At 34.4% G+C, this 27781-nt stretch overlaps 1 protein-coding gene across 1 annotated transcript in view; it reads right to left on the bottom strand.

Annotated features, from left to right (window-relative positions):
• Positions 1–566: 566 nt before the first annotated feature.
• Positions 567–27781, bottom strand: part of LOC109253711 (actin-related protein T2-like) — a 159088-nt gene continuing 131873 nt past the window's right edge. Inside the window, 1 exon segment of the mRNA XM_053891334.1 lies at positions 567–807. Within this exon segment, the coding sequence (XP_053747309.1) occupies positions 567–807 (241 nt within the window).

Raw genomic sequence — 27781 nt, 5'->3', positions numbered from 1 at the left:
ATTGCATCCAAACATTATGTTTTACTCTGATCATTATCCCTACAAAATTCTAATTGTTAAATAAAGTCTAGTGTCTAGATACTAGTACTTCATACCTAAAAAAAATGACATTTTACAGAGCTTTTAGATACTATATCCCAGGAGAGGTGGCCAACATTCAAAAGCTAGATTTTCATGTATTGCCCAAGTGATCAGGAATAATCAAAACATTTTAAATGAATTAAAATTATTTATGCTCAGAAAAACACTTGAAGGTAAATCCCAGGAATACAAACATAGGAGGATAAAAATGACCATGGGATACATTCTGTATCATCCAGTAATACTTGCTACAGTGAGTCCATTTTCAAGGCAAATTCTTGGGTTTTTACTGCTTTTAATGGAAACCTGTATGAGAGGATTCTGATTTTGAGAAATGACATGTGGAATTATGCTGGTTTGTAAAATGAGTGCAATCCCTGGTTTGTAAAATGAGTGTAATTCAAATACTCAGCCTCTGTCATGATAGGTGGTGGTGGCTGTACTGGCTTATTATTCTTAGAACAGTGAAGATCATCACTCTCTTTTCACTTTGAGAGTTCCAATTTAGTAGTTTTTGGCTTCCAATCAGGGTCATGCTCTCTTTTATCCAGAGATGATTTATCCTGCTCCTTGGCTTCCCTGTAAGCTTTCCTTTCTTCAGCTATGAGAAATCTAGCAATTTCCTCAACCTGGGCTATTTGAGCTGCTCTCATGTCCACCCGGGTAGCCAAATTTTCTTCTTCTAGCAGTTTTCTGGCAATTTCAGCATCATACCACTCCGGATCCCTGTGGATCACTCATGATGGAGAGGCAGCCTCTTTCATCCCTCTTGGCTTCATTCCCAAAACTGCCCAGCAAAAACTCCCCTTTCACATAGTTTACTCAACAGCAGAAAATCACTCAATAAACTGTAAGTGAGGCTTTGGCAACATAGCAAGTGAAAAAATGGTTAAGTTATTGAAATAAAAAAGAAATTAGTCATATCTTGTAAATCCAGTATCAATATTTATTTATTTTATTTATTTATTTGTTTGTTTGTTTGTTTAGAGAGCGTGGGAGGGCCAGAGAGAGAGGGGGAGAGAGAATCCCAAGCAGGCTCCACACTCCCAACACAAAACCCAATGTGAGGCTCGAATCCATGAACCTAATGGTGAGATCATGACCAGAGCTGAGACCAAGAGTCGAGTGCTTAATCAATTGAGCCACCCAGGTGCCCTTCTCTCTCTTTCTCAAAAAAAAAAACAAAAAACAAAAACAAAAACAAAAAAAAAAACAAAAAAACAAAAAAACAAAAAACAAAACAAACAAAAAAACACCTAATGGCAAAAATGTGAAAATGGTTCCTTAGTGCCAATTGCCATTCCTTGAATAATAATGTAATGACAACTGTGTAACAACCCTTAAATTTGAAGCAAGGAAAATAGCAGGATCTTTTCCTGTAGTTTTACTAAACACTAAATAGAAGCTTCAGATCTCTTTCACTCAATCCTTTCTACTACTCTCAGTCACATATTATCTTTAATTTTCTCCCTGAACTATGTCATTTGTTAGATGAACATATGTAAATTCTAGTTACTGGTTTTCTCAGCAAACTAGTGACTATATAAGATTTTTCTTACAGAAAAAGAAAAAAAGATTTCATTAAAAAAAGGTGTCTTTTGGTCTTACCATTCCAGTAATGAAGATATATCACTGGTAATTCCTCAGTCAATTCTATTTGTATATTATGTCTTCATCTATTATGTCTATTGCAAACTGGAAGGCCATTAAATTACATGAACATCTAATGATCTTAATTCCACTGCAGTTGTATTTGATACATATAAAAATACTTTATCATTTTTATGTAATTTGTGTGTTTGTTCACTGTTATTTCCAAACAGGTTCTGATAGTCTTTATAATAATGGTATGAGAAAATATAACATCACCTTACTTTCATCTGCCATAACTCTGGTTGGGATTTCAAAAATAAAAGATTACAGAAATAAAATTTAAACTCGGCATTTCTCCAGGTTAATTAAATGAATAGAATTTACTTATGCTGAAAATTATTTTTGAATATGAGCAGGCTTTTTAGGAAAATTCTAGAGTAGCTATTATTCTCCTGTTCAATGAATACCTTCCAATAATATTCTGCATACGATGTCTGGAAGTAAGCTTTCTGTGGGTAAATATTTAAAGTCTTACAGAGTTGTACCCAAATAGACAGTGTTGTATTGTTTCATATTTTCACTTACACCTCAGTACACTGAAGAAAACATATAGTGCATTACTGCCCAGTTTCCTCAAACCAAAACACAGGGAAAAAAAAGTGTGTGTGTGCTTCAGTTTTATATTTCAAGTTTATTCCCTTTCTCAGAAACAACTAAAATAAAGCAGATGACTATAGAATTTAATTTACGTAATGCTCTAATCTTGGGAAATACTGTTTACTAATTCCTATAACAGCGTTTCATTATGATCACATGCTGCAGTCCATGCTTTCTTGTGATAGGTATTATTGCCCAAGAGGATACAGAATATCTTCCACTAGTACTGCAATAAACATAAGCAGTCCAGTTGGGGGGGGGGGGAAGCTACTATTTTCATCCATTAGCTACTTTTTTTTAGACCACATTCTTAATCAACAGTGCCAGTCTCTAGATACTGTACTCACTACAAGAACAGCACAATATACAAAAATATCTTAATAATGAAGACATAATCATAGAAATTTAAGGTGATAAGAAGATAATATCAGGAAGTTAAAAAATAAATAACATTTTCAACTTATCACACACACTCATGCATATATACACATATCTTTAACACAAAAATAGAGATATTAGAGCCATGACCTAAGGTTTTAGCAATAACATATCTTACGTTTAAGGGGAGATCCATGAGTGGATACAAAGATCAAAAATAGTCTTAAGGGTGCCTGGGTGGCTCAGTCGGTTTTGATTTTGGCTCAGGTCATGATCTCACGGGTTTGTGAGATGGATCCCCATGTTGGGGTCTGCAAAGTCTGCTTTGGATTCTCTCTCTCCCTCCCTTTCTTGCCCCTCCCTGGTTCACTCTCTGTATCTCTCAAAATAAAAAAAAAAGTAAACATTAAAAAAGAAATACTCCTAATGCTTAAGGTTTTACTACCTAATGGGAGAGTTAAGTCTTATCTAAACTGATAAATTTAGAAAATGATAAACATTCAACAAATCAATTCTTAACAGTAAAGGCATATACAGTAAGATCAATAGAACAAGATGTGTAAAAATTGTAAGACTTTTTTATTTAAAAATTTATATTTCTATCATTTTATTTAATTTATTTTTTAAAATTTACATCCAAGTTAGTTAGCATATAGTGCAACAAAGATTTCAGAAGTAGATTTCTTAATGCCCCTTACCCATTTAGCCCATCCCCCCTCCCACAACCTCTCCAGTAACCTTTTTTTTGTTGTTCTCCATATTTAATTCTCTTATGTTTTGTCACCCTCCTTGTTTTTATATTACTGTTGGCTCCCTTCCCTTACGTTCACCTGTTTTGTATATTAAAGTCCTCATATGAGTGAAGTCATATGATATTTGTCTTTCTCTGACTAATTTCATTTAGCATAATACCCTCTAGTTCCATCCACGTAGTTGTGAATGACAAAATTTCATCCTTTTTGATTGCTGAGTAATACTATATATATATACATATATATATATATATATATATATATATATGTATATATATCCCACATCCCATTTATCCATTCATCCATTGATGGACGTTTGGGCTCTTTCCATACTTTGGCTATTGTTGATAGTGCTGCTATAAACATGGGGTGCATGTGCCCTTTGAAACAGCATACCTGTATCCCTTGGATAAATACCTAGTAGTGCAATTGCTGGGTCGTAGGGTAGTTGTATTTTTAATTTTTTGAGGAACCTCCATAAAAAAATTCTCTTAATATTTAAGTACAATCTGTATACATAATATACAATATTTAGTTGATATACAAATAATAAATATACAGTAGATGAATTTTCACAAAGTGTATATATGTATAACCATCATTTGGTCCAAGAAATATATTTTTAGCATCACTGAAGTATGTTCACCCAAGGATGATCACTATCCTGACTTTTAGCAACACAAATTAGTTCTTGGTTTTAAACTTAATTTACACTTATATACATATAGTAGAATGGATACTTAGCTTTAGTATATTCAAATAATGAAAACTATACAACAATGAGAATAAACACCATATGAATGAAATGGAAGTCTGTGGCTATTGAGTATTCATGTGGTAAACTATAGTAGCTATTGCCAAACTCTTTTCTGAAGTGGATGTACCAGTTTATTCTCCCATCAGACTTACATTAGAAGTCAGGTTGTTTTATACCCTCCCCAAAACTTGGTATAATATGATTTTAAAAAATGAGCTATTGAGGCACCTGGGTGGCTCATTGGGTTAATTGTCTCTTGATTGTGACTCAGGTCGTGATCTCATGGTTTGTAGGATGGAGCCCCACATTGGGCTCTGCACTGACAGCACAGAGCCTGTGTGAGTTTCTCTCTCTCTGTCCCTTCCTTGCTCGTGCTCTCTCTCTCAAAATGAATAAATAAACTCAAAAAAAAATAAAAATGAAAATAAAATTTGGCTATTATGATGGGTATTTAATACTATCTCAATATAATTTTAACTAGCATTCCTGGTGACTACTTGATGCTGAGTACATGTTAATATATTTGCTGAAGATTTGGAATCACATATAGGGAAAAATATGTTCAAGTTAGATTATTAATCTTATTACACTGATTTGAAAGGGTTCATTATATGTTTCAAAGAAAGTAATTTCTTATATATATGTGTCGCTTTTTTATTCAGAGCAAACATTGGTGTACTACACAATTCTCCATCATACATGTTCTATCATTTTCTTGCTATATTTGCTACCAACTCTGAGTCCCATACTATTATCACATAGGTATTAAATAAATCCATGCCACCTCAATTTGTTTGTATACTTCTGGGACTTTATTTTTTATTTCATTATATATACCATCACAATCACAGTTCCAATAAAATCTTGTTTTCATCCTTGCACTTTTCAGCTCAGGAATTTATAAGGGTTGTGTTATTATAAAGGTAAGAAATTTTATTACCAGAAAATCCTGTGAGGTAAAACAAAGGACAGGAAGCTAGAGAAGAAGGAAAGTGCCATTATCCCATTCTGCAGGTCTGGCCTCTGTAAGAAAAGAATTACCTAGGAAGAGTGTCAGACTGCTGTACAGTTTTAAGAAAATTTAGGTCATGACTGATATGGAGTCCTGAGACTAAAGTTGTCCTGTGAGATTAGTCCTATATCTTATAGGAATAGATCTGCCTTAATATTACTGTAGCTTTGTCATTTGCTGGCAGCAGCCCTTGGGAAGCCTAGCCTTGTGCAAACATGGTGATGGATTTAAAACATAGCACCTGGGGTCATCTGTCAGTTACACTCCCTGCATCAGATCTGAGGGCTGCATTTCTTTGGTCACCACAAAAGCTCATTATAAATAACCCGAACAATCCCAAATCCCCAACACTCACAATCTTAGCCCACTTCTTTTTATAAAGCTTATCATTTACTACTTCCTACCACAGAATTGTTGCTTCAGTGTTTACTATGTCTTTCTCTTATTCCCCATCTCCTTAACTGCTATTTTTAATTACTGCTTCTGTACTGTATGTTGTACTCATCGGCTATAATATTCTTACACTATAATTTCACTGACCAAAGGCTAACTTTTTTGGCAGTACCCTGCTCAAATTCCATCTCCTCCATTATCTCACTGCATAAATGATCTTTACTTTTCTAAATTACTATAGCATTTATATTCTGAATCCTTTACAGTCTCTGAGTTCTTATTGTTGTGTTAGTGTGCTACTATGTTAATATATAATTTCTTTAATATATATAAATTATCTGAGAAAAAAATTGGAGGGTTATATCTTCTATAGTATTTTCATGTTCTAGGAATTAGAGCTCCTCATATATGAACTTGCATGTCTCTTATAGTGTCATTTACCAAACTGCATTAGATTCATTTGATTGTTTGATCTATTAGAGCATCTATCACACATAACATACTCCAGATATGTTTATTGAATACATTTCTGAATAATTCTAACACTGTAGTTATTTTATTATTTTCTTCTCTATATGCTTTAATAACATACATTATGTTGTGACTTAATTTTTCTCAGATTTATAACTTACTTGATACCCAGCATATTGGAATGATATCATTAACGCATGGAATGTGCCTTTATTGATAAATTGACATCTTAAAGCTGTCTATTTTTATTGTCATGCTTTCAATGCAATTGTTCATAGGGATATCTGATTTGTACACGTCTTTTTTAGATTATTGTTAAAGTGTTAATATTAGTGTAATTTATAGTTTGATTGGTAAAGGCATGAAATGACTTAATAAAAAATATTTCAGAGCATAAATTTTGAATATTTCCCATTATGTTATAATAACAATATAAAACCTCCATACCTACTAAAGTAAACCTAGTACAGAAGATTTGCAAATTTTACTTTAAAAAGATCACTATGGTATATGCTATAATGTTATGATGAATCAACAGTAATGTCAGTAGTGATTATATTTTCTTAAATACAACAGGTCATTAATGAGAGTATGAAAACAAACAAAATAAACAAAGCTCAGCATATTTCCATTTCCGTAGCCCAAGATAAAACAAAACTTCACTTTTCTTTTGCAGGACATTTTATAGTTAAAACCCCTGATATGTCTTCTGAATTATTATTTGAAAACTTTTATTTGGCTATAGTAAAAATAATGTCATTAAATGAATGTAATTCAGTCAACATCTGATTTATTGTCATTTCAAAGGATAAAAACAAAAATCATACATGAATAAATATTAACAAAGTTGAGCACAAAGTTATATATGATGAAATCCACATGTGATTAAACTTATAAACATTCTTTAGCTATAGCTTTCTTAAGGAGAGAATAACATCAACTTTGTGCCATCATTTTAGAATTATATTGGAAAATAATTTAGAAATTAAATATGTCTGATTATTTTATTATGGACATGGAAAAGGTTTCTTAAAATATGAGGGTGGGACACTTAAGTGGTTCAGTCGGTTGAGTGTATGACTGTTGATTTTGGCTCAGGTCATGATCCCAGGGTCGTGGGATGGAGCCCCATATTAGGCTCTGCTGAGCAAGGAGCCTGCTTGAGATTCTCTCTCTCTCTCTCTCTCTCTCTCTCTCTCTCTCCATCTCCCCCCTTTCCCCTCTCCCTTGCTTGTCCTTTCTCTCTCTCTAAAATTAAAAAAAATGGGGAAATGTTTATTTCTGATAAACGAAGGGCATATTTTCTATAGTGTGGTAGGGAGTATGATTGTTCCCCTAAAATGTCCAATTTCTACTCCCTTGAGCCTATAAGTAAATTAGGTAATTAAAGCTGCAGGTGGGATTAAGATTGTTAATCAACTGACCTTGAGAGGGGAATATTGTACTGGATTATCTAAATGGGGCAATGTAACCACAAAGGTCCTTACTTGTAAAGGTGGGAAGCTAGAAAGTCAGAGTCAGAGCAATATAATGTGAGGAAGACTCAACTGACCATTGCTTACATTGAAGGTGGAAATGAACCATGAAACAAAGAATGCAGGTATCCACTGGAAGCTGAAAATGAGAAAATAGATTGTCTCTAAAATGTTTTGGTGTTAGCCCCCCAAGAGGTGTCTATGTAAAATCCCTGGATAATGTGGAAACTGAATGTTACCTTATTTGGAAAAAGGAGCTTTTCAAAGGTAATTAAGCCACGGATCCTGAGATGAGACCATCTTGGATTATTTGAGTGAGTACCAAACCCAATGACAAATGTTCTTACAAAATAAAGGAACAAGAAACTTTGTGACAGACAAAAGAGAAGAAGGAGAAAGGACAAAGCAATGTAAAGATGAAGGAAGAGATTGAAGTGATATAGAAACAAGCCAAAGAACATGTGAAGGTACCAGAAGATGGAAGAGGCAAGGAAGGATTCTCCTTTAGAGCCTCCAAAGCGAGTGTTGCATTTGACACGTTGATTTTGGACTTCTAGTTTCCAGAATGTAAGAAAATAAATTTCTGGGTTGTTTTTTTTTATCCACTAAATTGCTAGTAGTTTGTTATGCAGTCTTAGAAATCTAATCCCATAAAGCATCCGGAGAACAATGCAGGTCTCTTAAATAATAATTTAAGCCCATTTTGACCCATTTTGATTTCTGAACTCCAGAACTATGATATATTTTTATTGTTTTAAAAATGTGTTAATTTGTTATGAAAGCTATCAGGAACTAGTATATACAGTTATAAAAAATATGGAGTCTCAAGACACTTGTCTAAAAAGAACACAGACTTCAAGGGAGCCTTCAACATTCCCCTAGAAAACACACCACATTTTTTTCTAGTAAATTTCTGCAAGATCTAAAATGGTAATTTTACACATTCTCCTTGCTATTAAAAGCATCTTCTTTCTGTCTGGCTTATTTCACCTAGCATAATGCCTTCAAAGTCCATCTATGTTATCCAAAATGGCAGGATTTCCTTCTTTTTATAGATGAATAGTATTTCAGTGTGTGTGTTTGTGTGTGTGTGTGTGTGTGTGTGTGTGTGTGTAGTGTGTCTCACATTATCTTTATCCATTCATCTATTGATGGATACTTAGATTTTTCTCATTTCTTCACTACTATAAATAATGCTACTATAAGCATAAGGATGCAGATATCTTTCCAACATAGTAATTTCTTTTCCTTCAGTATATACCCACAAGATTAATTGCTGAATCATATGGCAGTTCTATTTTCAATTTTTTGAGAAACCTCCATACTGTAGAGTGGCTGTATCAATTTTCACTCCCACAAACCATGTATAAGAGATTCCCTTTTCTCCACTTCTTTGCTTGCATTTGTTATCTCCTGTCTTTTTGATAAATCTAATTCTAACAGGCCTGAAGTGATATCTCATTGTGGTTTTTTATTGCATTTCCCTGATGATGAGTGATTTGGGGCACCTTTTCATGTATCTGTTTGACGTTTGAATATATTCTTTGGAAAAGTGTCAATTTGGGTCCTTTGCCCATTTTTAATTGTTTTTTATAGTTATTAAGTGGTATGAGCTATGTATATATTTTGTGTATTAACTCTTTATTAGATATATGATTTTCAAATACTTTATCCCATTTCATAGGTTGTCTTTTCTTTTTATTGATAATTTCTTTTGCTATGCAAAAGTGTTTTAATTTGATGTGGTTCCACTTATTTATACTTTTCTTGCCTTTGCTTTTGGTGTCATATCCAAAATATCATTGCCAAGTCCCATTTTAAGGAGCTTACCACCTATGTTTTCTTCTAGGAATCTTATGGTTTCAGATCTTACATTGAAATCTTCAATCCATTTTGAGTCAGTTTTTGTGAGTATTGTAAAATAGGGGTATGGTTCTTTTCTTTTACATGTGAATATCTAGTTTCCCTCCCTCCATTTATTGAAGAGTCTGTCTTTTCTTTAATGAGTGTTCTTGGCTCTCTTTTCAAATATATATGCATGGGTTTATTTCTGGGCTTTCAATTCTATTCCATTTGTTCATGTGTTAATGTTTATGCTAGTTTCATACTTTTTGATTACTATAGCTTTATAATATAGTTTGAAACCAAACTATAATATAGTTTGATGTTTTGCTGTTTCATTTTGAATTGTTTTAATTGCTATATCTTTAAGTTCACTAATTTTTGTTTCATTTGTATTCTAAAATTTTTTTAATTAATTTTTTAAATTTATTTTTTAGAGATAGACAGAGTGTGAGTGGGGGAAAGGCAGAGAGAGAGGGAGACACAGAATTTAAAGCAAGCTTCAGGCTCTGAGCTGACAGCACAGAGCCTGACTAGGGGCTCGAACTCATGAACCATGAGATCATGACCTGAGCCAAAGTCGATACTTAACCGACTGAACCACCCAGGTGCTCCTGTTTCATTTGTATTCTAAACTGCATAATCCCATATAGTTATTTTTTTATTTAATACATTATAATTGTCATTTTTGAAGTTTTATTTGGGTACTTTTATATAATTCATGTATCTACTTAACACATTCAATTTTCCCCTAACTTCTTGAACATAGGGGATATAGTCATGCTAATCATTTTAATGTTTTTATATATTAATTATATCATTTCCACCTTTCTTAGACTGTTTCTACTAAGTTATTTTTCTCTTTTTGGTATAATATCTTCCTGTTTCTATTTATGCATTGTAACTTTTTATTGAATGTCAGACACTCTGATTTTGCTTTGCTGTTGAATCCTGGATACCATTGTATTCCCATAAATATTGTTTAAGGTTTTTTGGCACAATGATTTTACTTGGAAATAGTTTATCATTTGGGGATTTGATTTAAGTTTATTAGATAAGACCAGAGTAGTCTTTATTCTAGGAATAATTTTGCCTCCCTACTGAAACAATACCCTCCTGAGTATTCTTTCTGATGCCCCACACATTATGAGGTTTCCAACTCTGGCTTGTGGGAACATGAATTATTCCTGAAGCTGAGTTAATAGTATCATTTCCCTTTTTGGGCTCTTTTTGTTCCTCTTTTTGGCTGTTTGTTTCTTTGGCCTCAGGTACATTCCTCACGTGCATGTACTAAACAGTATTCAGCAGAAAGAGTTGAGGGAGACTATCTTCTTATATTGGGATCTGTCTGACTATGCAGCACTCTGTTATTCTGTCTTGTGAACTTTAGCTGTGTTAGTCTTCCTATACTTGCAACTCTATCTCCTTAACTCCAAGAGATTTCAGGCTCTGGGTTCCTGATCCCTGCACTGAAAGCTGTAAACTTTTTCTAGAAAGTAAGCTGGAACAATTACAGGGCTCATTTTGCCTGTTTCTTCTTTCTTAGGAATTACTGTCCTGTACTACTTGACCACCTGACAAGTATTGTTTCATATATTTGGTCTAAATCTTTAATTGTTACAGGTGGGAAGGTAAGTCCAGTTTCTATTATTCAATCTTTACAGAAAGGAAAATCCAGATATTTATTTTAACTGGTAGGCAAAATAATAGCCCACAAAGATGCCCATATCCTAATCCCCAGGACCTGTGAATTTGTTATGTTACATATTAAGGGGCAATTAAGATTGGTGATGTGATATGAGAAGGATTCCACCCATTGTGCCTACCTTTGAGGATGGAGGAAAACAGCCATGAGACATGGAATGCAGGAAGCCTCTAGCATATGGAAAAGGGAAGAATGTAGATTTGCCTTAGAACCTCCAGAAAGGAATGCATCCTTGCCAAAATCTAGATTTTAGTTGAGTGAGACCCATAGCAGACTTTTGAAGTACAGACTGTAAGATAATATGTTTGCATTGTTTTAACTGACCAACTTTGTGGTAGTTTGTTTCAGAGACAATAGAAAATTAATACACATGGTTGAGGAAGTAAGACCTGAAAGTGTCATAGATCAGAGTTAGAGTTGGGTCATATACAAAAGTGAAGTATATCAGGATATAAGCAATTAGACTGGGACATAAGAAATCATAATCCAAGCAAGCAGGTTCAACAATAGCATCATCAGTGGGAACAGAAGTTTAATGTACACTGAAGAATTTTTTCCAGTATATTTTTCCAACATATTTTTTGTTGAGTGAAGAACCTGGATGGAGACTATGGTCATTCCAGACTGGACAAAAAAAGTAGACGTATTTAGCTAGATTAGAAATAAACATGATAAATGCTGACAGTCCTTATACCATGCTTTTCAGTGTGAGTAGAAATTACTTTAATGGAAGCATTAAAAATGCACCAATAGCCAAGCACATTATTATGTCATAATCTAAAAAAATTAAATAAAATTTTGCAGCTTTAATTTGAAATTTCATCATATTCTTAGTCATCATATAGGATTAACAGAACAACAAATAATATTTTATAAATTTGAGAAAGAAAATACATAGGCACAAGCATAATACCCTTCTTTTAAAAATTATATCTAATTTTATAATTTGCTAATACTCACAAATAGGACATCAGCCATCAGTTAAATGTACTATTCAGTTGATATCAATATAGGCACAGTTTTTCACTAATGGGTTTTAATCTGTGGTTCCTAGAGGATTAAGAGGTTGCCAAGGTAAATTATGACAACATGTGTCTCAGAAAATTGAAAATTATTTTTCTAAGAATCATCAACTAGGTCTAGAGCTACTGTCAATAAAAATAATTTCTCGTGTCATGGAAGTAATAATTCTAATTATTGACTTTACACTTACTGTTTGTTTCCAGTTCAGCCTTTAAACAAACTTGTTTGTCCTTCCTTTAGTGTCAGCATGCAAATGTATTTCCATCCCAATGAATAAGATTGTAATTGTTAAAGTGTAAGCCATTATATTACTAAACAGCAATGTCTAATACAAAATAAAACAGCCAGGCAATTAATCATTGTACGACATAAAAATACTGGGACAAACAATGAAAAGAAAATACTACAATATTAATAAAGTATTTTTTTCTACTAGAGAATAACAAGGAACTGATTTTGCCTGACTATTCCAGTTTGTGGTTAATATGCAACTATGGAGATTAGTAAGAAACCAGTGATGAGAACAAAGTGGGTAAGATTTTAAATGTTATGATTGCACAGTATTTTGAGTAGATTTTCCAACAGAAAATTGCATACTTTAAAAATATTGTCAAGTCAATTGCAGTCAAAAGATACTTTAATGGTTAATTGAATCCCCCATTGAATAATTGAAATTCCTGCAAATACAATAATAGATGGTTTTCTAGCTTCTGCTTTAATACTGCCCATTTTGCTGAACACACAGCTATTCAAAGTAGCTTAGTCCAATTTAAAGTAGCTCTAATTGATAGATATTTCTTCTTTTTAAGCATAATTTATGTCCCTGGCCATTTATATCTTTAGGTACTCAACAATATTTTTCAAATATGTGAATCAGCAAAATGTGTACTCCAACAGCGTTTTATTTTTAGATAAAATATAATCAGGTTTTCAACTATGATTTCAACCATACAAATAAAAATTATTGATATAACTTAGGACTTTACATATACATCTAATAATTCATTTGGTTACAGTCACCTAATGCTCTAGTCTATGAAAAGACATTTTTGATTCTAACATACTAAGGCTTCTTTTCATCCTGTTACAAATTATAACTGAATGCAATCAATATTCTTCTTAAGATCTGCTATATATTATTAACAGGAGAGATGTCTATGGAATGATAACAGTGAATATACTCTAGGTTGATAGATACTCAAAAATCAGCACTGTGTGAGGTTGTTCAACTAGTTAGAGTTCAGCCTAACTTTATTATCAGCTAGCCCAGATCTTTCCATTTTTTTTTCCAAGAAGGACACAATGAGACTTGATAAAATAGACATACTATATCTACTGGTATAGTTCCTGATGTATTAGTCTAACATCCCAGTCAAACTACAAATGATTGTATTGGTTAGTGCTCATTTGTCTCATTTTGTAATTATCAACAACTTATTTAATAATCTATTTTTGTAATTTTACTAAAATCAAGAGACATATTACCAAAATACAGTTTCCTTTTCATGAAAATTAGGACCATTTTTTCATATTAAGCCTTCTAACCCCTTTCATATACTTCGTAATGACAAGATTTGTTGGCAGGTTTGGTGACGTAAATTAATTATGTTATTAGTTTGAGTCAGAAATCTTGAATACATCAAGACTAAACAGGTGCTCTTTTATATTCTCCTGACATACAAAAAAAAACTCACAAAACTTAAGAAAACAAACATCTTGTTTAGAAATGGGCAAAAGATATGAAACTTCCCTCAACAAAGAAGATATGGATGGCAAATAAGCATATGAGAAGATGTTCAATGTCAAGGGACCTCAAGAAATTTCAAGCTGAAATAACAATGAGATACAACTACAAACCCATTAGGATGGCTAAAATACCAAACACTGACAATACCAAATGCTGTTTAGAATGCAAGACAACAAAGATGTTCATTCATTGCTATTGGGAATGCAAAATGGTACAGCCACTTTGGAGGACAGTTTGACAGCTTTTTACAAAATGAAGTATATCCATACCACTCAATCCAGCAATTGCACTACTTGATATTTACCCAATGAGATGAAAACTTACATATACACACACAAACCTGCACACAAATGTCTATAGCAACTTCACTCATAATTGTCAAAATTTGGAAGTCATCAAAATGCCCTTCATTAGATGAATGAATAAACACACAGTGATACATCCAGGAAATAGAATATTACTCATAGCTAAAAAGAAGTGGTTATCAAGCTATGAATAGATATGGAGGATCCATAAATCCATATTTCTAGTGAAAGAATCCAATATGAAAGAAGGCTACATACTATATGATTCCAACTACATGACATTCTGGGAAAGGAGAAACTATGGAGACAGTAATAAGATCAGTGGTTGCTAGATGTTGGAGGTGGGGAGAGAAAGGAAGGAATGAGTAGTTGGTGAACAAGAGATTTTTAGGGCAGTGAAACTATTCTGTATGATACTGTATTGGTGCATACATCTTATACATTTTTCAAAACTTATAGAATGCACAACACATAGAGTAAATTCTAATGTAAACTATAGACTTTAGTTACATATTATCAGCTCAATAATGTTAATTACACTAATGCAAAATTAGTTTTGGGAGGTAGAAATGAGAGTATACTGGGACTCTGTATGTTTTCTGTAAACTAAAAACTACTTTAGAATATGAAGTCTATTAATTATAAACAAATGAAAAAAATGACTTAAGTTTATACTTTTTGTTACTTGTAATTCTGTGCTTAAAAAAATGAACCCATGCTCACCAAGAGTTATTTCTGATCTGTAATTTTTATTTTAACCATTCTGACAGGTGTGAGGTGATATCTCATTGTAGTTTTGATTTGCATTTCCCTGATGATTAGTGATGACCATCTTTTCATGTGTCTGTTGGCAATCTGTAGGTCTTCTTTGGAAAAATATCTGTTCAGGATCTTTAACAATTTTTTAACTCAGATTTTTTAAATTTAGTTTTATAAGTTTTTTCTTTTCTTAAGTGTGTATATTTCAGATATTAATTCTTTAACAGGTATATCATTTGCAAATATCTTCTTCCATTTCGTAGATTGCCTTTTTGTTTTGTCGATGATTTCCTTTTTTGTGCAAAGTTGTAATTTTTTTGTTTTGATGTATTCCCAATAATTTATTTTTGCTTTTGTTTCCCTTGCCTTAGGAGGCATACGTAGAAAAATGTTGCTAAGGCCAATGTGGAAAACAGTATGGAAGTTCCCCAAACAATTAAAAATAGAAATAACATATTATTCAATAATTCACCTAATGAGTATTTACCCCCCCAAAATAAAAACACTGATTCAGAAAGGTGTATGCATCCCTACATTCAATTCAACATTATTTATAATAACCAAGATATGGAAGCAATCAAAGTGTCCATTGATAGAAAAATGGATAAGAATGTGATAAATATTACACAGCCATAAAAAAGGATGAGAGAGTGCCACTTGAGAAAACATGGGTGAACTTACAGGTTATTATAAGTCAGAGGACAATTACCATATGATTTTACTTATATGTGGAACCTTAAAAATGAATAAACAAACAAAAACATAATCAGACCCATAAATAGAAAAAAACTGAGGTTGACAGAGGAGAGGGGAGTGGGAAGATAAAATGTGTAAAGGAGAGTGAGAGATATGGGTTTATAGTAATGGAATGAATAAATCATGTAAATAAAAGGCACAGCATAAGGAATATAGTCAATGATATTGTAGTAGTGTTGTATGGTGACATTTGTGGTGAGCATATCATAATGTATAAACTTGTTGAATCACTATGTTGTACACCTGAAACTAATGTAACATTGTGCATCAAATATACTCAAATAAAAAATTAAAAAAATAAGTTTAAAAATGAACTCATGGGCAGTCATTTAATGTTCTTGTCTTTTATTTACTATTCCCAAGAATTCCTCATCATAGTAATATGGAATTATTAAAAAATAATTTTGGAATTTCAAAGTACCATGCCCTATTAATTTTTCTCACATATAACTCCATATGTACCCTCTCTTTTAAACTCTTGCTTTGGTTTTTGGAGTAGACCTCAAACTGGTCTTCTTAACTAAAAGAATGCCATAATAAATCTGTTTTCTTTTCTGCCATCAGTATTCCTTCTAAATCCCAAATTCATTATTGTAACAATCTATAGTTGAAACACTTCACCATTTTTTCCTATATATATTTTTTTCTCTTAGCATGGTATAAACAACAAGAACAACACAATTTCACTATATTTATATTTTTTAAAAATTTTTGTTTATTTATTTTGACATAGAGAAAAAGTGTGAGCAAGGGAGGGGCAGAGAGAGAGGGATAGAGAGAGAATTGCAAGCAGGCTCTGTACTGTCAGTGCAGAGCCTGATGTGGGCTTGAACCCATGAACTGTGAGATCATGACCTGAACAGAAATCAAGAGTCAGACGTTTAACCAACTGAGCCACCCAGATGTCCCATTTTACTGTATTTTCTTCCTCACATTCTGGTAACACACTTTCCACTTCCTACATGAAATTACATACCACACACTAACACACACAAGCACACAATCACATACTACAGGACATATATACAATGACATTTGTTTTTCCTTAAATATACTTCATTAGTTGTCTGTGACTTCATTCATGCTATTCCTTCTTTCTTTACCATCCTCATGGATAATGTTTCCAAAAATCATCTAAAATTCACTTAAAATTGTGACTTATCAAATCTTTGCTGGATATCTTAGTTGTTTGCTTTCTGAAAAAAAAAAACCTAAGCTATCTTAACTCAATAGTATGATTATTTATTTTTTCATATTTATTTTCTACCTTCTTATTCTAATAGGGTCTTCTGGGAGGAGATACTATCTCCTATTTTACACAGTGCTCGAAATGGTAACTTACACATAGAAATAATTCAACATTTTAAAACTATTTTAACTTAATATTATGAATAATAGTCAACCATTTTAGAAACAATGAATACTTTAGGGTGTTAATCTTTTAAAATATAATGCTACTTGTTTCATCTTAATAGACAAGTTATTTTAAATAAATTTATATATATATATTTTTTCTTATTCACAATTTATACATATGAATGATCAGAAATTTACTTGAAAACTCTGAAACACAAGTTAAGTGGGTTATTATCCATGATTTGGGCATTACTTTATACCTGTATCTATAAATGTAATTTTCAGCTATTTCTGAAAATTATTTGAATAGCCATAAAAATATAACTGCACTGTCATCAAAAAACTTAATTACTACAATTCCAAATGTTTTGCCTAATATCAAACATTTTATACATGTTCCATCAGATAGTTTTCAATGCATATGTGATACTGCAATGGTAAAATAAAATTAACCCCAGAAAAATTCAACTCTGCATTTAAATTGGTAGCATGACAGTTTCTATAATCTTTGCCTTTCACAAAGTTTTTTTTTTTCTCTTTCAAAAAGACAAAGAAGCAGAGTTAAGTCTGAGAAATTCTTTAGCGGACTAATGGTGTGATACAACTGTAATAAAATAAGGATGGGAATTTTCATTAGATTCAAGTATTTCAATGAAATTTTAAGGAGGTTATTAATTATAAGCCAAGTGACCATCATCCATATCTTCTATTTTCCAAACTGAACTGCTTTAAAGGGTCATTGATGTATCACTTTGTATTTAAGCACTCATCACTCAAGAGTTCAAAGGCTCTTATTAAAATCTTAGTATAAACGCAAATAAGAATCTGTTACAATAAAATCCACATTATCATTTATTTTTGTTAACTAATAACTTTATTAAAATATTCTCAATGGACAAATTTAAACAATAGTCATTTGTACACAGAAGTACATTAAATTCCGGGGTGCCCCGGTGGATCAGTCGGTCAAGCATGCGACTTCATCTCAGGTCATGATCTGATGGCTCAAGAGTTTGAGCCCCACCTTGGGCTCTGTGCTGGCATCTCAGAGCCTGGAGCCCATTTTGGATTCTGTGTCTCCCCTGTCTGCCCCTTCCCTGCTCAAATTCTGTCTCTCTCTCCTTCAAAAATAAATAAACATTAAAAAATTAAAACTAAATAAAAGAAAAGGGGCACATGGGTGGCTCAGTCAATTAAGCATCCCACTTCGGCTCTGGTCATGATCTCATGGTTTGTGAGTTTGAGCCCCACCGTCGGACTCTGTGCTGAAAGCTCAGAGCCTGGAGACCGCTTCAGATTCTGTCTCCCTCTCTCTCTCTCTCTGACTCTCCCCCACCCACATTCTGTTTCTTTCTGTTTCAAAAAAGATAAAAAAGAAGTACAATAAATTTGAGCTATTCCCATTGTGCTACTACCACCTACTGCAAACTGCTCCCACTCTTCTTGGAGGTAATTCCGGTCAATATTCTGTTGTACATTTTTTATTTCCTTTCTGTATGTACATATACACATACATGTATATATCTATATGTATGTACGATTTTTACATGTGTCTATCTATATTATTGTATATAAATGACCTTTGAATAAAATGGGTTTATACTGCATGGATCCATTTACACATGAATTTTTTTCAATAAATATATTGGAAAATTTTTTGGAGATTTGCAACCACTTGAAAAAACAGACAAATCACATATGCTAGAAATATTGAAAAAAATTTAAAAATTTAGAGATACCATGAATGAATAAAATATATGTATATTCTAATGTATTTTATTACTACCATAAAATATAAACAAATCTATTATAAAAAGTTAAAATTTATCAAAAATTACACACACAAATACAGGCCATACAAGGTGTCATTAGCAGTCAAGAGAAATGTAAAAAAAATGTAAAGATGCATTATTAAATAATAACTGCATAAAATTGACTGTAATACTGTAGTACTGTAATAATTTTGTAGTCACCTCTTGTCGCTAATTGAGGTGAACTCAAGTGTTGCAAGTATTAAGCTTAAAATATCTTGTGATGCTAAATCATCTCAACATGCATAGTTTGTTTCTGCAGAAATTGTATATAACAGTAAGAAGTGATCTCATGGTTCTTGCATATTTTTCATTGTGTTTAATGCCATACCATAAACCTTGAATAACACCATGAGACCCATATGAAGTGCTACTCATACTGCTGGAAGTGCTCCCAAGAAGCAGAGAAAAGTCATGACATTACCAAAGAAATGTTGAATTTATTGGTATATACTATAGCTTGATGTCTGTAGCTGTAGTTGCCCACCATTGCAGGATAAATGAATCCAGCATAAAGACCGTTGTAATGAAAGAAAAATAATGAAGCCATCACTGCACCTATGCCAGAAGTCATTTTGCACTTTTTGCAAAATGGCTTTTAATCTCATACTGAAAATGCAGCTTTATGTGAGTGCAACATTGCTATAAGAAAGGCGTATTTATAGACCTTAATATGATTCTAGAAAAAGTGAAGTCATTATATGACAAGTTAAAGCAAAAGGAAGATAACGGAGATAAAGCTGGATAATTTATTGGCAGCAAAAGATGATTTGATAATGTTAGAAAAAGTTTTGGCTTAAAAAATATCAAGATAACAAGAGAAGCAGCTTCTGTCAGCCAAGAGGCAACACACAAGTTTCCAGATGCCATTAACAAAATTATTGAGGAGAAAGGATATATGTCTGAATTGGTTTTTAATGCAGACATAAATGCTCTATGCTGAGAGAAAAACACCACAATGGACATTTAGTTGTAAGAAAGAAAAGCAAACACCAAGATTTAAGGCAAGAAAGAATGGGCTAACTCTACTGGTTTGTGCAAATGCAGTCAGGTTTATGATGAGGACTGCTTTTATCTCTAAAGCTACTAACCTCTGAACCTTGAAGAGAAAAGGTAAACACTCCATGCCAATTTTTTCATTGTACAAGAAGGTCTGGACAATGAGAATCCTTTCTTCAGATTGCTTTCATTGATGTTTTGTCCCTGAAGTCAGGAAGTACCTTGACATGGAATACCTTTTGAAGTTCTTTTGATATTGGGAAATGCTCCTGACCACCCCAAATTCCATGAGTTCAACACTGAAAACATCAAAGTGGTCTGCTTTCCTCCAAACATATCTGTAATTCAGCCTCCAGATCAGGGGGTCATAAGGACCTTTAACGTTTATTATGCACAGTAACTTATATCAAGTCAATACTATGTCAATGCTGTGGAATAAAATCCCAGTAGAGAGGTCACGAAAGTCTGGAAGGATTACACCACTGAAGAGGATATCATAGTTATAGAAAATGCAGTGAAAACCATCAAGTCCAAAACAAATTCCGTGGAGAAAATCATGTCTAGCTGTTGTGTATGACTTCACAGGATTTACGACAGAGCCAATCAAGGAAATCATGAAAGAAATTGTGGATATGGCACAAAAGTGGTGCTAAAGGGATTTAAGATTTGAATCTTAGAGAATTTCAAGAGCTAATACATACCACACCAGAGGAATTAACAGATTATTTGATGGAGTTGTGTAATTCTGAATCAGTGCTAGATGATGAGAAGGAGAAAGATGATATTGAAGAAGCAGTCCCAGAAACAAAATTAATATTAAACAATCTGGCAGAAGAGTTCTGATTATTCAAGAGAGCTTTTAACTTATTTTATATCATGGACCCTTCTTTGATATGGGAACTGAAACTAAAGCAAATAGTGTAAGAAGTACTGGTATTATACAGAAATGTTTTTAAAGAAATGAAAAAGCAAAAACATCATACAGAAATTGTGCTGTATTTCAACAAGTTTACACTTAGTGTACCTGTCTTTCTTTCCTCCCCTTCCAACTCTTCCACCTCTTCTGGCTCTGCCACTCCTGAGACAGCAAAAACAGTTTTTCTTCCTCTTCCTCCTTAGCTTAGAAAATGTGAAGATGATCGGGGCGCCTGGGTGGCGCAGTCGGTTAAGCATCCGACTTCAGCCAGGTCACGATCTCGCGGTCTGTGAGTTCGAGCCCCGCGTCAGGCTCTGGGCTGATGGCTAGGAGCCTGGAGCCTGTTTCCGATTCTGTGTCTCCCTCTCTCTCTGCCCCTCCCCCGTTCATGCTCTGTCTCTCTCTGTCCCAAGAATAAATAAAAAACGTTGAAAAAAAATAAAAAAAAAAAAGAAAATGTGAAGATGAATATAAAGAAAAGAAAATGTGAAGATGAATATAAAGACATTTATGATGATCCACTTCCAGTGAATGAATATTCAATAATCATCATGCCATGCAGTTAATAAATGTATCTGTTGTGTATGTCTTCATGCGCACATATGATAGCCATGTGGCAAGAACTGCATGAGATGTTTTTATGTCATCAAAATCATCATCGCCTAACTATTCATCATGCAGAACATCATGTGGAACATGTTGTTTTTAAAACATCATGTTTTAAAACATGTTTTAAAAACATCATGTTTTTAAAAACATTAACAGTGTTTCTAATACTGTATTATGAATATGACTATAATATTTTAAGCAATAAAAATTTTATAATGATTAATTCATTAGTGTATAGACTAGGCTACTATGAAGTAATTTTATTGATTACTCTAGGATACCATAAAGCAGTCATATTGCTGCTTCTTCATTCTCAGTGCAGGAATTGTTATATCTGTAAATAAATTTGAATTTCTTTTTCACATTACCTTTGTACTTTATATCTAATGTTAGAGTATTTTGTATCAATATTGATGTAAATACTGACAGATGATTCATCTTGTAAACAGACGATACAAAATTATAGTATCAATATAGTACAGTCCTATAAGATACAATATATATAGAAAATATGTGTTATTTGCAAATATCTTCTCCCATTCTGTAGCCTACCTTTTAGTTTTGTTGATGTTTTTTTTCGCTGTGCAGTAGCTTTTTATCTTGATGAAGTCCCAATACTTCATGTTTGCTTTTGTTTCTCTTACATTTGGTGACATGACTACTAATAACCTGCTATGGCTGATGTCAAAGAGGTTACTGGATCCTCTAGGACTTTGATGGTTTCCTGACTCACATTTAGGTCTTTTGTGCATTGTGAATTTATTTTTGTGCATGGTGTAAGAAAGTGGTCCAGTCATTCTTCTTCATGTTGCTGTCCGGTTTTCCCAACACCATTTGTTGGAGACTGTCTTTAGTCCATTGGATATTCTTTCCTGCTTTGTAAAAGACTGGTTGACGATATAGTTGTGATACATTTTTTGGTTTTCTTTTCTGGTACATTGATCAATGTGTCTGTTTTTGTGTCAGCGCCATATTGTCTTGATGACTATAGCTTTGTAATGTAGCTTGAAGTCTGGAATCATGATGCCTCCAATTTGGCTTTCCTTTTTCAGGATTGCTATGACTATCTGGGTCTTTCCTGTTTCCATATTAATTTTAAAATTTTTTGTTGTTACCTCTGTCAAAAAAAATGTTGGTGTTATTTTGATAGGGATTTCATTAAATATGTAGATTGCTTTGGGTAATATAAATATTTTAACAATGTTTTCCAATCCATGAGCATGGAATGTTTTTTACATTTCTTTGTGTCCTATTTAATTTCTTTCATAAATATTCTATAGTTTTCAGAGTATAGATCTTTCACCACTTTGGTTAGTTTTGTTCCTACGTATCTTATGGTTTTTAGTGCAATTGTAAATGGGACTGATTCCTTGATTTCTTTTTCTGCTGCTTCATTATTGATGTATAAAAATGCAACAGATTTCTGTATGTTTATTTTTTATCCTGCAAATTTGTTGAATTAAAATATTAGTTGTAGCAATTTTTTAGTGGAATCTTTTGGGTTTTCTACACAGGGTATCATATTGTCTGCAAATAGTGAAATTTTGATTTCTTCCTTGCCAATTTGGATGCCTTTTATTTCTTTTTCTTGTCTGATTGCTAAGGCTAAGACTTCCAGTACTATGTTAAAGAGTAATGGCAAGAGCAAACATCCCTGTTTTGTTCCTGATCATAGTAGAAAAGCTTTCAATTCTTCCCCATTAAGGATGTTATTAGCCGTGGGTCTTTCATGTATGGCCTAAATGATGTTGAGGTATGTTCTTTCTATTACTATTTTGTTGAGGGTTTTTATAAAAAATGGATGCTTTGTTTTATCAAATGGTTTTTCTGTATTGATTGAGAGGACCTTATAGTTTTTATCCTTTTTTTAACTAATGTGGTGGAACACGTTGATTGATTTGCAAATATTAAACCAACTCACCAGCCCAGGAATAAATCCCAATTGAACATGGTGAGTAATTATTTTAATGTACTGTTGGATTCAATTTGCTAGTATCTTGTTTAGAATTTTTGCATTCTTATTCATCAGGAATATTGGCCTGTAATTCTCCATTACAGTGGGGTCTTTTCTGATTTTGAATCAAGGTAATGCTGGCCTCATAGAATGAGTTTGGATGTTTAATTACATTTCTATTTTTCTGAAACAGTTTGAAAAGGATAGACATTAAATCATCTTTAAAAATCTGGTAGAGAGAGAGGGGAAGATGGCAGCGTAGGAGGACGCTGGGCTCACCACGCGTCCTGCTGATCACTTAGATTCCACCTACACCTGCCTAAATAACCCAGAAAACCGCCAGAAGATTAGCAGAACGGAGTCTCTGGAGCAAAGCTCAGACGAGAAGCCCACGGAAGAGGGTAGGAAGGGCGGCGAAGCGGTGCGCGTTCCACGGACTGGCAGGAGGGAGCCTGGGCAGAGGGGCAGCTCGCCAGCCAAGCAGAGCCCCCGAGTCTGGCAGGCAAAAGCGGAGGGGCCTGACGGACTGTGTTCCGACAGCAAGCACGACTTAGCGTCTGGGAGGTCATAAGTTGACAGCTCTGCTCAGAAAGCGGGAAGGCTGGAGGACAAAGGGAGGGAGAGCTACTGAGCCCCCGGACGACAGAGCTCAGTTTGGTGGGGAACAAAGGCGCTCGCCAGCGCCATATCCCCCACCCATCCCCCGGCCAAAATCCCAAAGGGAACCAGTTCCTGCCAGGGAACTTGCTCACTCCATGCAAACACCCAACTCTGTGCTTCTGTGGAGCCAAACCTCCTGCAGCGGATCTGACTCCCTCCCGCTGCCACAGGGCCCCTCCTGAAGTGGATCACATAAGGAGAAGGGAGCTAAGCCTGCCCCTCCTGCCCCCTTGCACCTTGCCTAGCCACCCCAGCTAATATGCCAGATCTCCAGCACCACAAGCCTGGCAGTGGGCAAGTAGCCCAGACGGGCCACACCACCCCACAGTGAATCCCGCCCCTAGGAGAGGGGAAGAGAAGGCACACACCAGTCTGACTGTGGCCCCAGCAGTGGGCTGGGGGCAGACATCAGGTCCCGGTTATACACCACAGCACAGGGGAAGTGCCCTGCAGGTCCTCACCACTCCAGGGACTATCCAAAATGACCAAACGGAAGAATTCCCCTCAGAAGAATCTCCAGGAAATAACAACAGCTAATGAACTGATCAAAAAGGATTTAAATAATATAACAGAAAGTGAATTTAGAATAATAGTCATAAAATTAATCGCTGGGCTTGAAAACAGTATAAAGGGCAGCAGAGAATCTCTTGCTACAGAGATCAAGGGACTAAGGAACAGTCACGAGGAGCTGAAAAACGCTTTAAACGAAATGCAAAACAAAATGGAAACGATGACAGCTCGGATTGAAGAGGCAGAGGCGAGAATAGGTGAACTAGAAGATAAAGTTATGGAAAAAGAGGAAGCTGAGACAAAGAGAGATAAAAAAACCCAGGAGTATGAGGGAAAAATTAGAGAACTAAGTGATCCACTAAAAAGAAATAATATATGCATAATTGGTATCCCAGAGGAGGAAGAGAGAGGGAAAGGTGCTGAAGGAGTACTTGAAGAAATAATAGCTGAGAACTTCCCTGAACTGGGGAAGGAAAAAGGCACTGAAATCCAAGAGGCACAGGGAACTCCCTTCAGACGTAACTTGAATCGATCTTCTGCACGACATATTATAGTGAAACTGGCAAAATACAAGGATAAAGAGAAAATTCTGAAAGCAGCGAGGGATAACGTGCCCGCACATAAAAAGGGAGACCTATAAGACTCGTGACTGATCTCTCTTTTGAAACTTGGCAGGCCAGAAAGGATTGGCACGAGATCTTCAGTGTGCTAAACAGAAAAAATATGCAGCCGAGAATCCTTTATCCAGCAAGTCTGTCATTTAGAATAGAAAGAGAGATAAATGTCTTCCCAAACAAAAACTGAAGTAATTCATCACAACTAAACCAGCCCTACAAGAGATCCTAAGGGGGATCCTGTGAGACAAAGTACCAGAGACATCACTACAAGCATAAAACATACAGACAAAACAATGAATCTAAGCCCATATCTTTCTATAATAACACTGAATGTAAATGGATTAAATGCGCCAACCAAACGACATAGGGTATCAGAATGGATAAAAAAACAAGACGCATCTATTTTCTGTCTACAAGAGACTCATTTTAGACCTGAGGACACCTTTAGATTGAGAGTGAGGGGATGGAGAACTATTTATCATGCTACTGGAAGCCAAAAGAAAGCTGGAGTAGCCATACTTATATCAGACAAACTAGACTTTAAATTAAAGGCTGTAACAAGAGATGAAGAAGGGCATTATATAATAATTACAGGGTCTATCCATCAGGAAGAGCTAACAATTATAAATGTCTATGCACCGAATACCAGAGCCCCAAAATATATAGAACAATTACTCATAAACATAAGCAACCTTATTGATAAAAATGTGATCATTGCAGGGGACTTTAACACCCCACTTGCAGAAATGGATAGATCATCTAGACACACGATCAATAAAGAAACAAGGGCCCTGAATGATACATTGGATCAGATGGACTTGACAGATCTATTTAGAACTCTGCATCCCAAAGCAACAGAAGATACTTTCTTCTCGAGTGCACATGGAACATTCTCCAAGATAGATCATATACTGGGTCACAAAACAGCCCTTCATAAGTTTACAAGAATTGAAATTATACCATGCATACTTTCAGATCACAATGCTATGAAGCTTGAAATCAACCACAGGAAAAAGTCTGGAAAACCTCCAAAAGCATGGAGGTTAAAGAACACCCTACTAATGAATGAGTGGGTCAACCAGGCAATTAGAGAAGAAATTAAAAAATATATGGAAACAAACGAAAATGAAAATACAACAATCGAAACACTTTGGGACGCAGCGAAGGCAGTCCTGAGAGGAAAATACATTGCAATCCAGGCCTATCTCAAGAAACAAGAAAAATCCCAAATACAAAATCTAACAGCACACCTAAAGGAAATAGAAACAGAACAGCAAAGGCAGCCTAAACCCAGCAGAAGAAGAGAAATAATAAAGATCAGAGCAGAAATAAACCATATAGAATCTAAAAAAACGGTAGAGCAGATCAACGAAACCAAGAGTTGGTTTTTTGAAAAAATAAACAAAATTGACAAACCTCTAGCCAGGCTTCTCAAAAAGAAAAGGGAGATGACCCAAATAGATAAAATCATGAATGAAAATGGAATTATTACAACCAATCCCTCAGAGATACAAACAATTATCAGGGAATACTATGAAAAATTCTATGCCAACAAATTGGACAACCTGGAAGAAATGGACAAATTTCTAAACACCCACACTCTTCCAAAACTCAATCAGGAGGAAATAGAAAGCTTGAACAGACCCATAACCAGCGAAGAAATTGAATCGGTTATCAAAAATCTCCCAACAAATAAGAGTCCAGGACCAGATGGCTTGCCAGGGGAGTTCTACCAGACGTTTAAAGCAGAGATAATACCTATCCTTCTCAAGCTATTTCAAGAAATAGAAAGGGAAGGAAAACTTCCAGACTCATTCTATGAAGCCAGTATTACTTTGATTCCTAAACCAGACAGAGACCCAGTAAAAAAGGAGAACTACAGGCCAATATCCCTGATGAATATGGATGCAAAAATTCTCAATAAGATACTAGCAAATCGAATTCAACGGCATATACAAAGAATTATTCACCATGATCAAGTGGGATTCATTCCTGGGATGCAGGGCTGGTTCAACATTCGCAAATCGATCAACGTGATACATCACAGTAACAAAAAAAAAGAGAAGAACCATATGATCCTGTCAATCGATGCAGAAAAGGCCTTTGACAAAATCCAGCACCCTTTCTTAATAAAAACCCTTGAGAAAGTCGGGATAGAAGGAACATACTTAAAGATCATAAAAGCCATTTATGAAAAGCCCACAGCTAACATCATCCTCAACGGGGAAAAACTGAGAGCTTTTTCCCTGAGATCAGGAACACAACAGGGATGCCCACTCTCACCGCTGTTGTTTAACATAGTGCTGGAAGTTCTAGCATCAGCAATCAGACAACAAAAGGAAATCAAAGGCATCAAAATTGGCAAAGATGAAGTCAAGCTTTCGCTTTTTGCAGATGACATGATATTATCCATGGAAAATCCGATAGACTCCACCAAAAGTCTGCTAGAACTGATACATGAATTCAGCAAAGTTGCAGGATACAAAATCAATGTACAGAAATCAATTGCATTCTTATACACTAACAATGAAGCAACAGAAAGACAAATAAAGAAACTGATCCCATTCACAATTGCACCAAGAAGCATAAAATACCTAGGAATATATCTAACCAAAGATGTAAAAGATCTGTATGCTGAAAACT

Source organism: Panthera pardus, unplaced genomic scaffold, assembly GCF_024362965.1.
Source record: "Panthera pardus isolate Hobbes unplaced genomic scaffold, ASM2436296v1 HiC_scaffold_27, whole genome shotgun sequence".
NCBI classification, from domain to species: Eukaryota; Metazoa; Chordata; class Mammalia; order Carnivora; family Felidae; genus Panthera; species Panthera pardus.
Note: the sequence above shows the minus strand (reverse complement) of the source record. Positions and strands in the feature narration are given on the sequence as shown.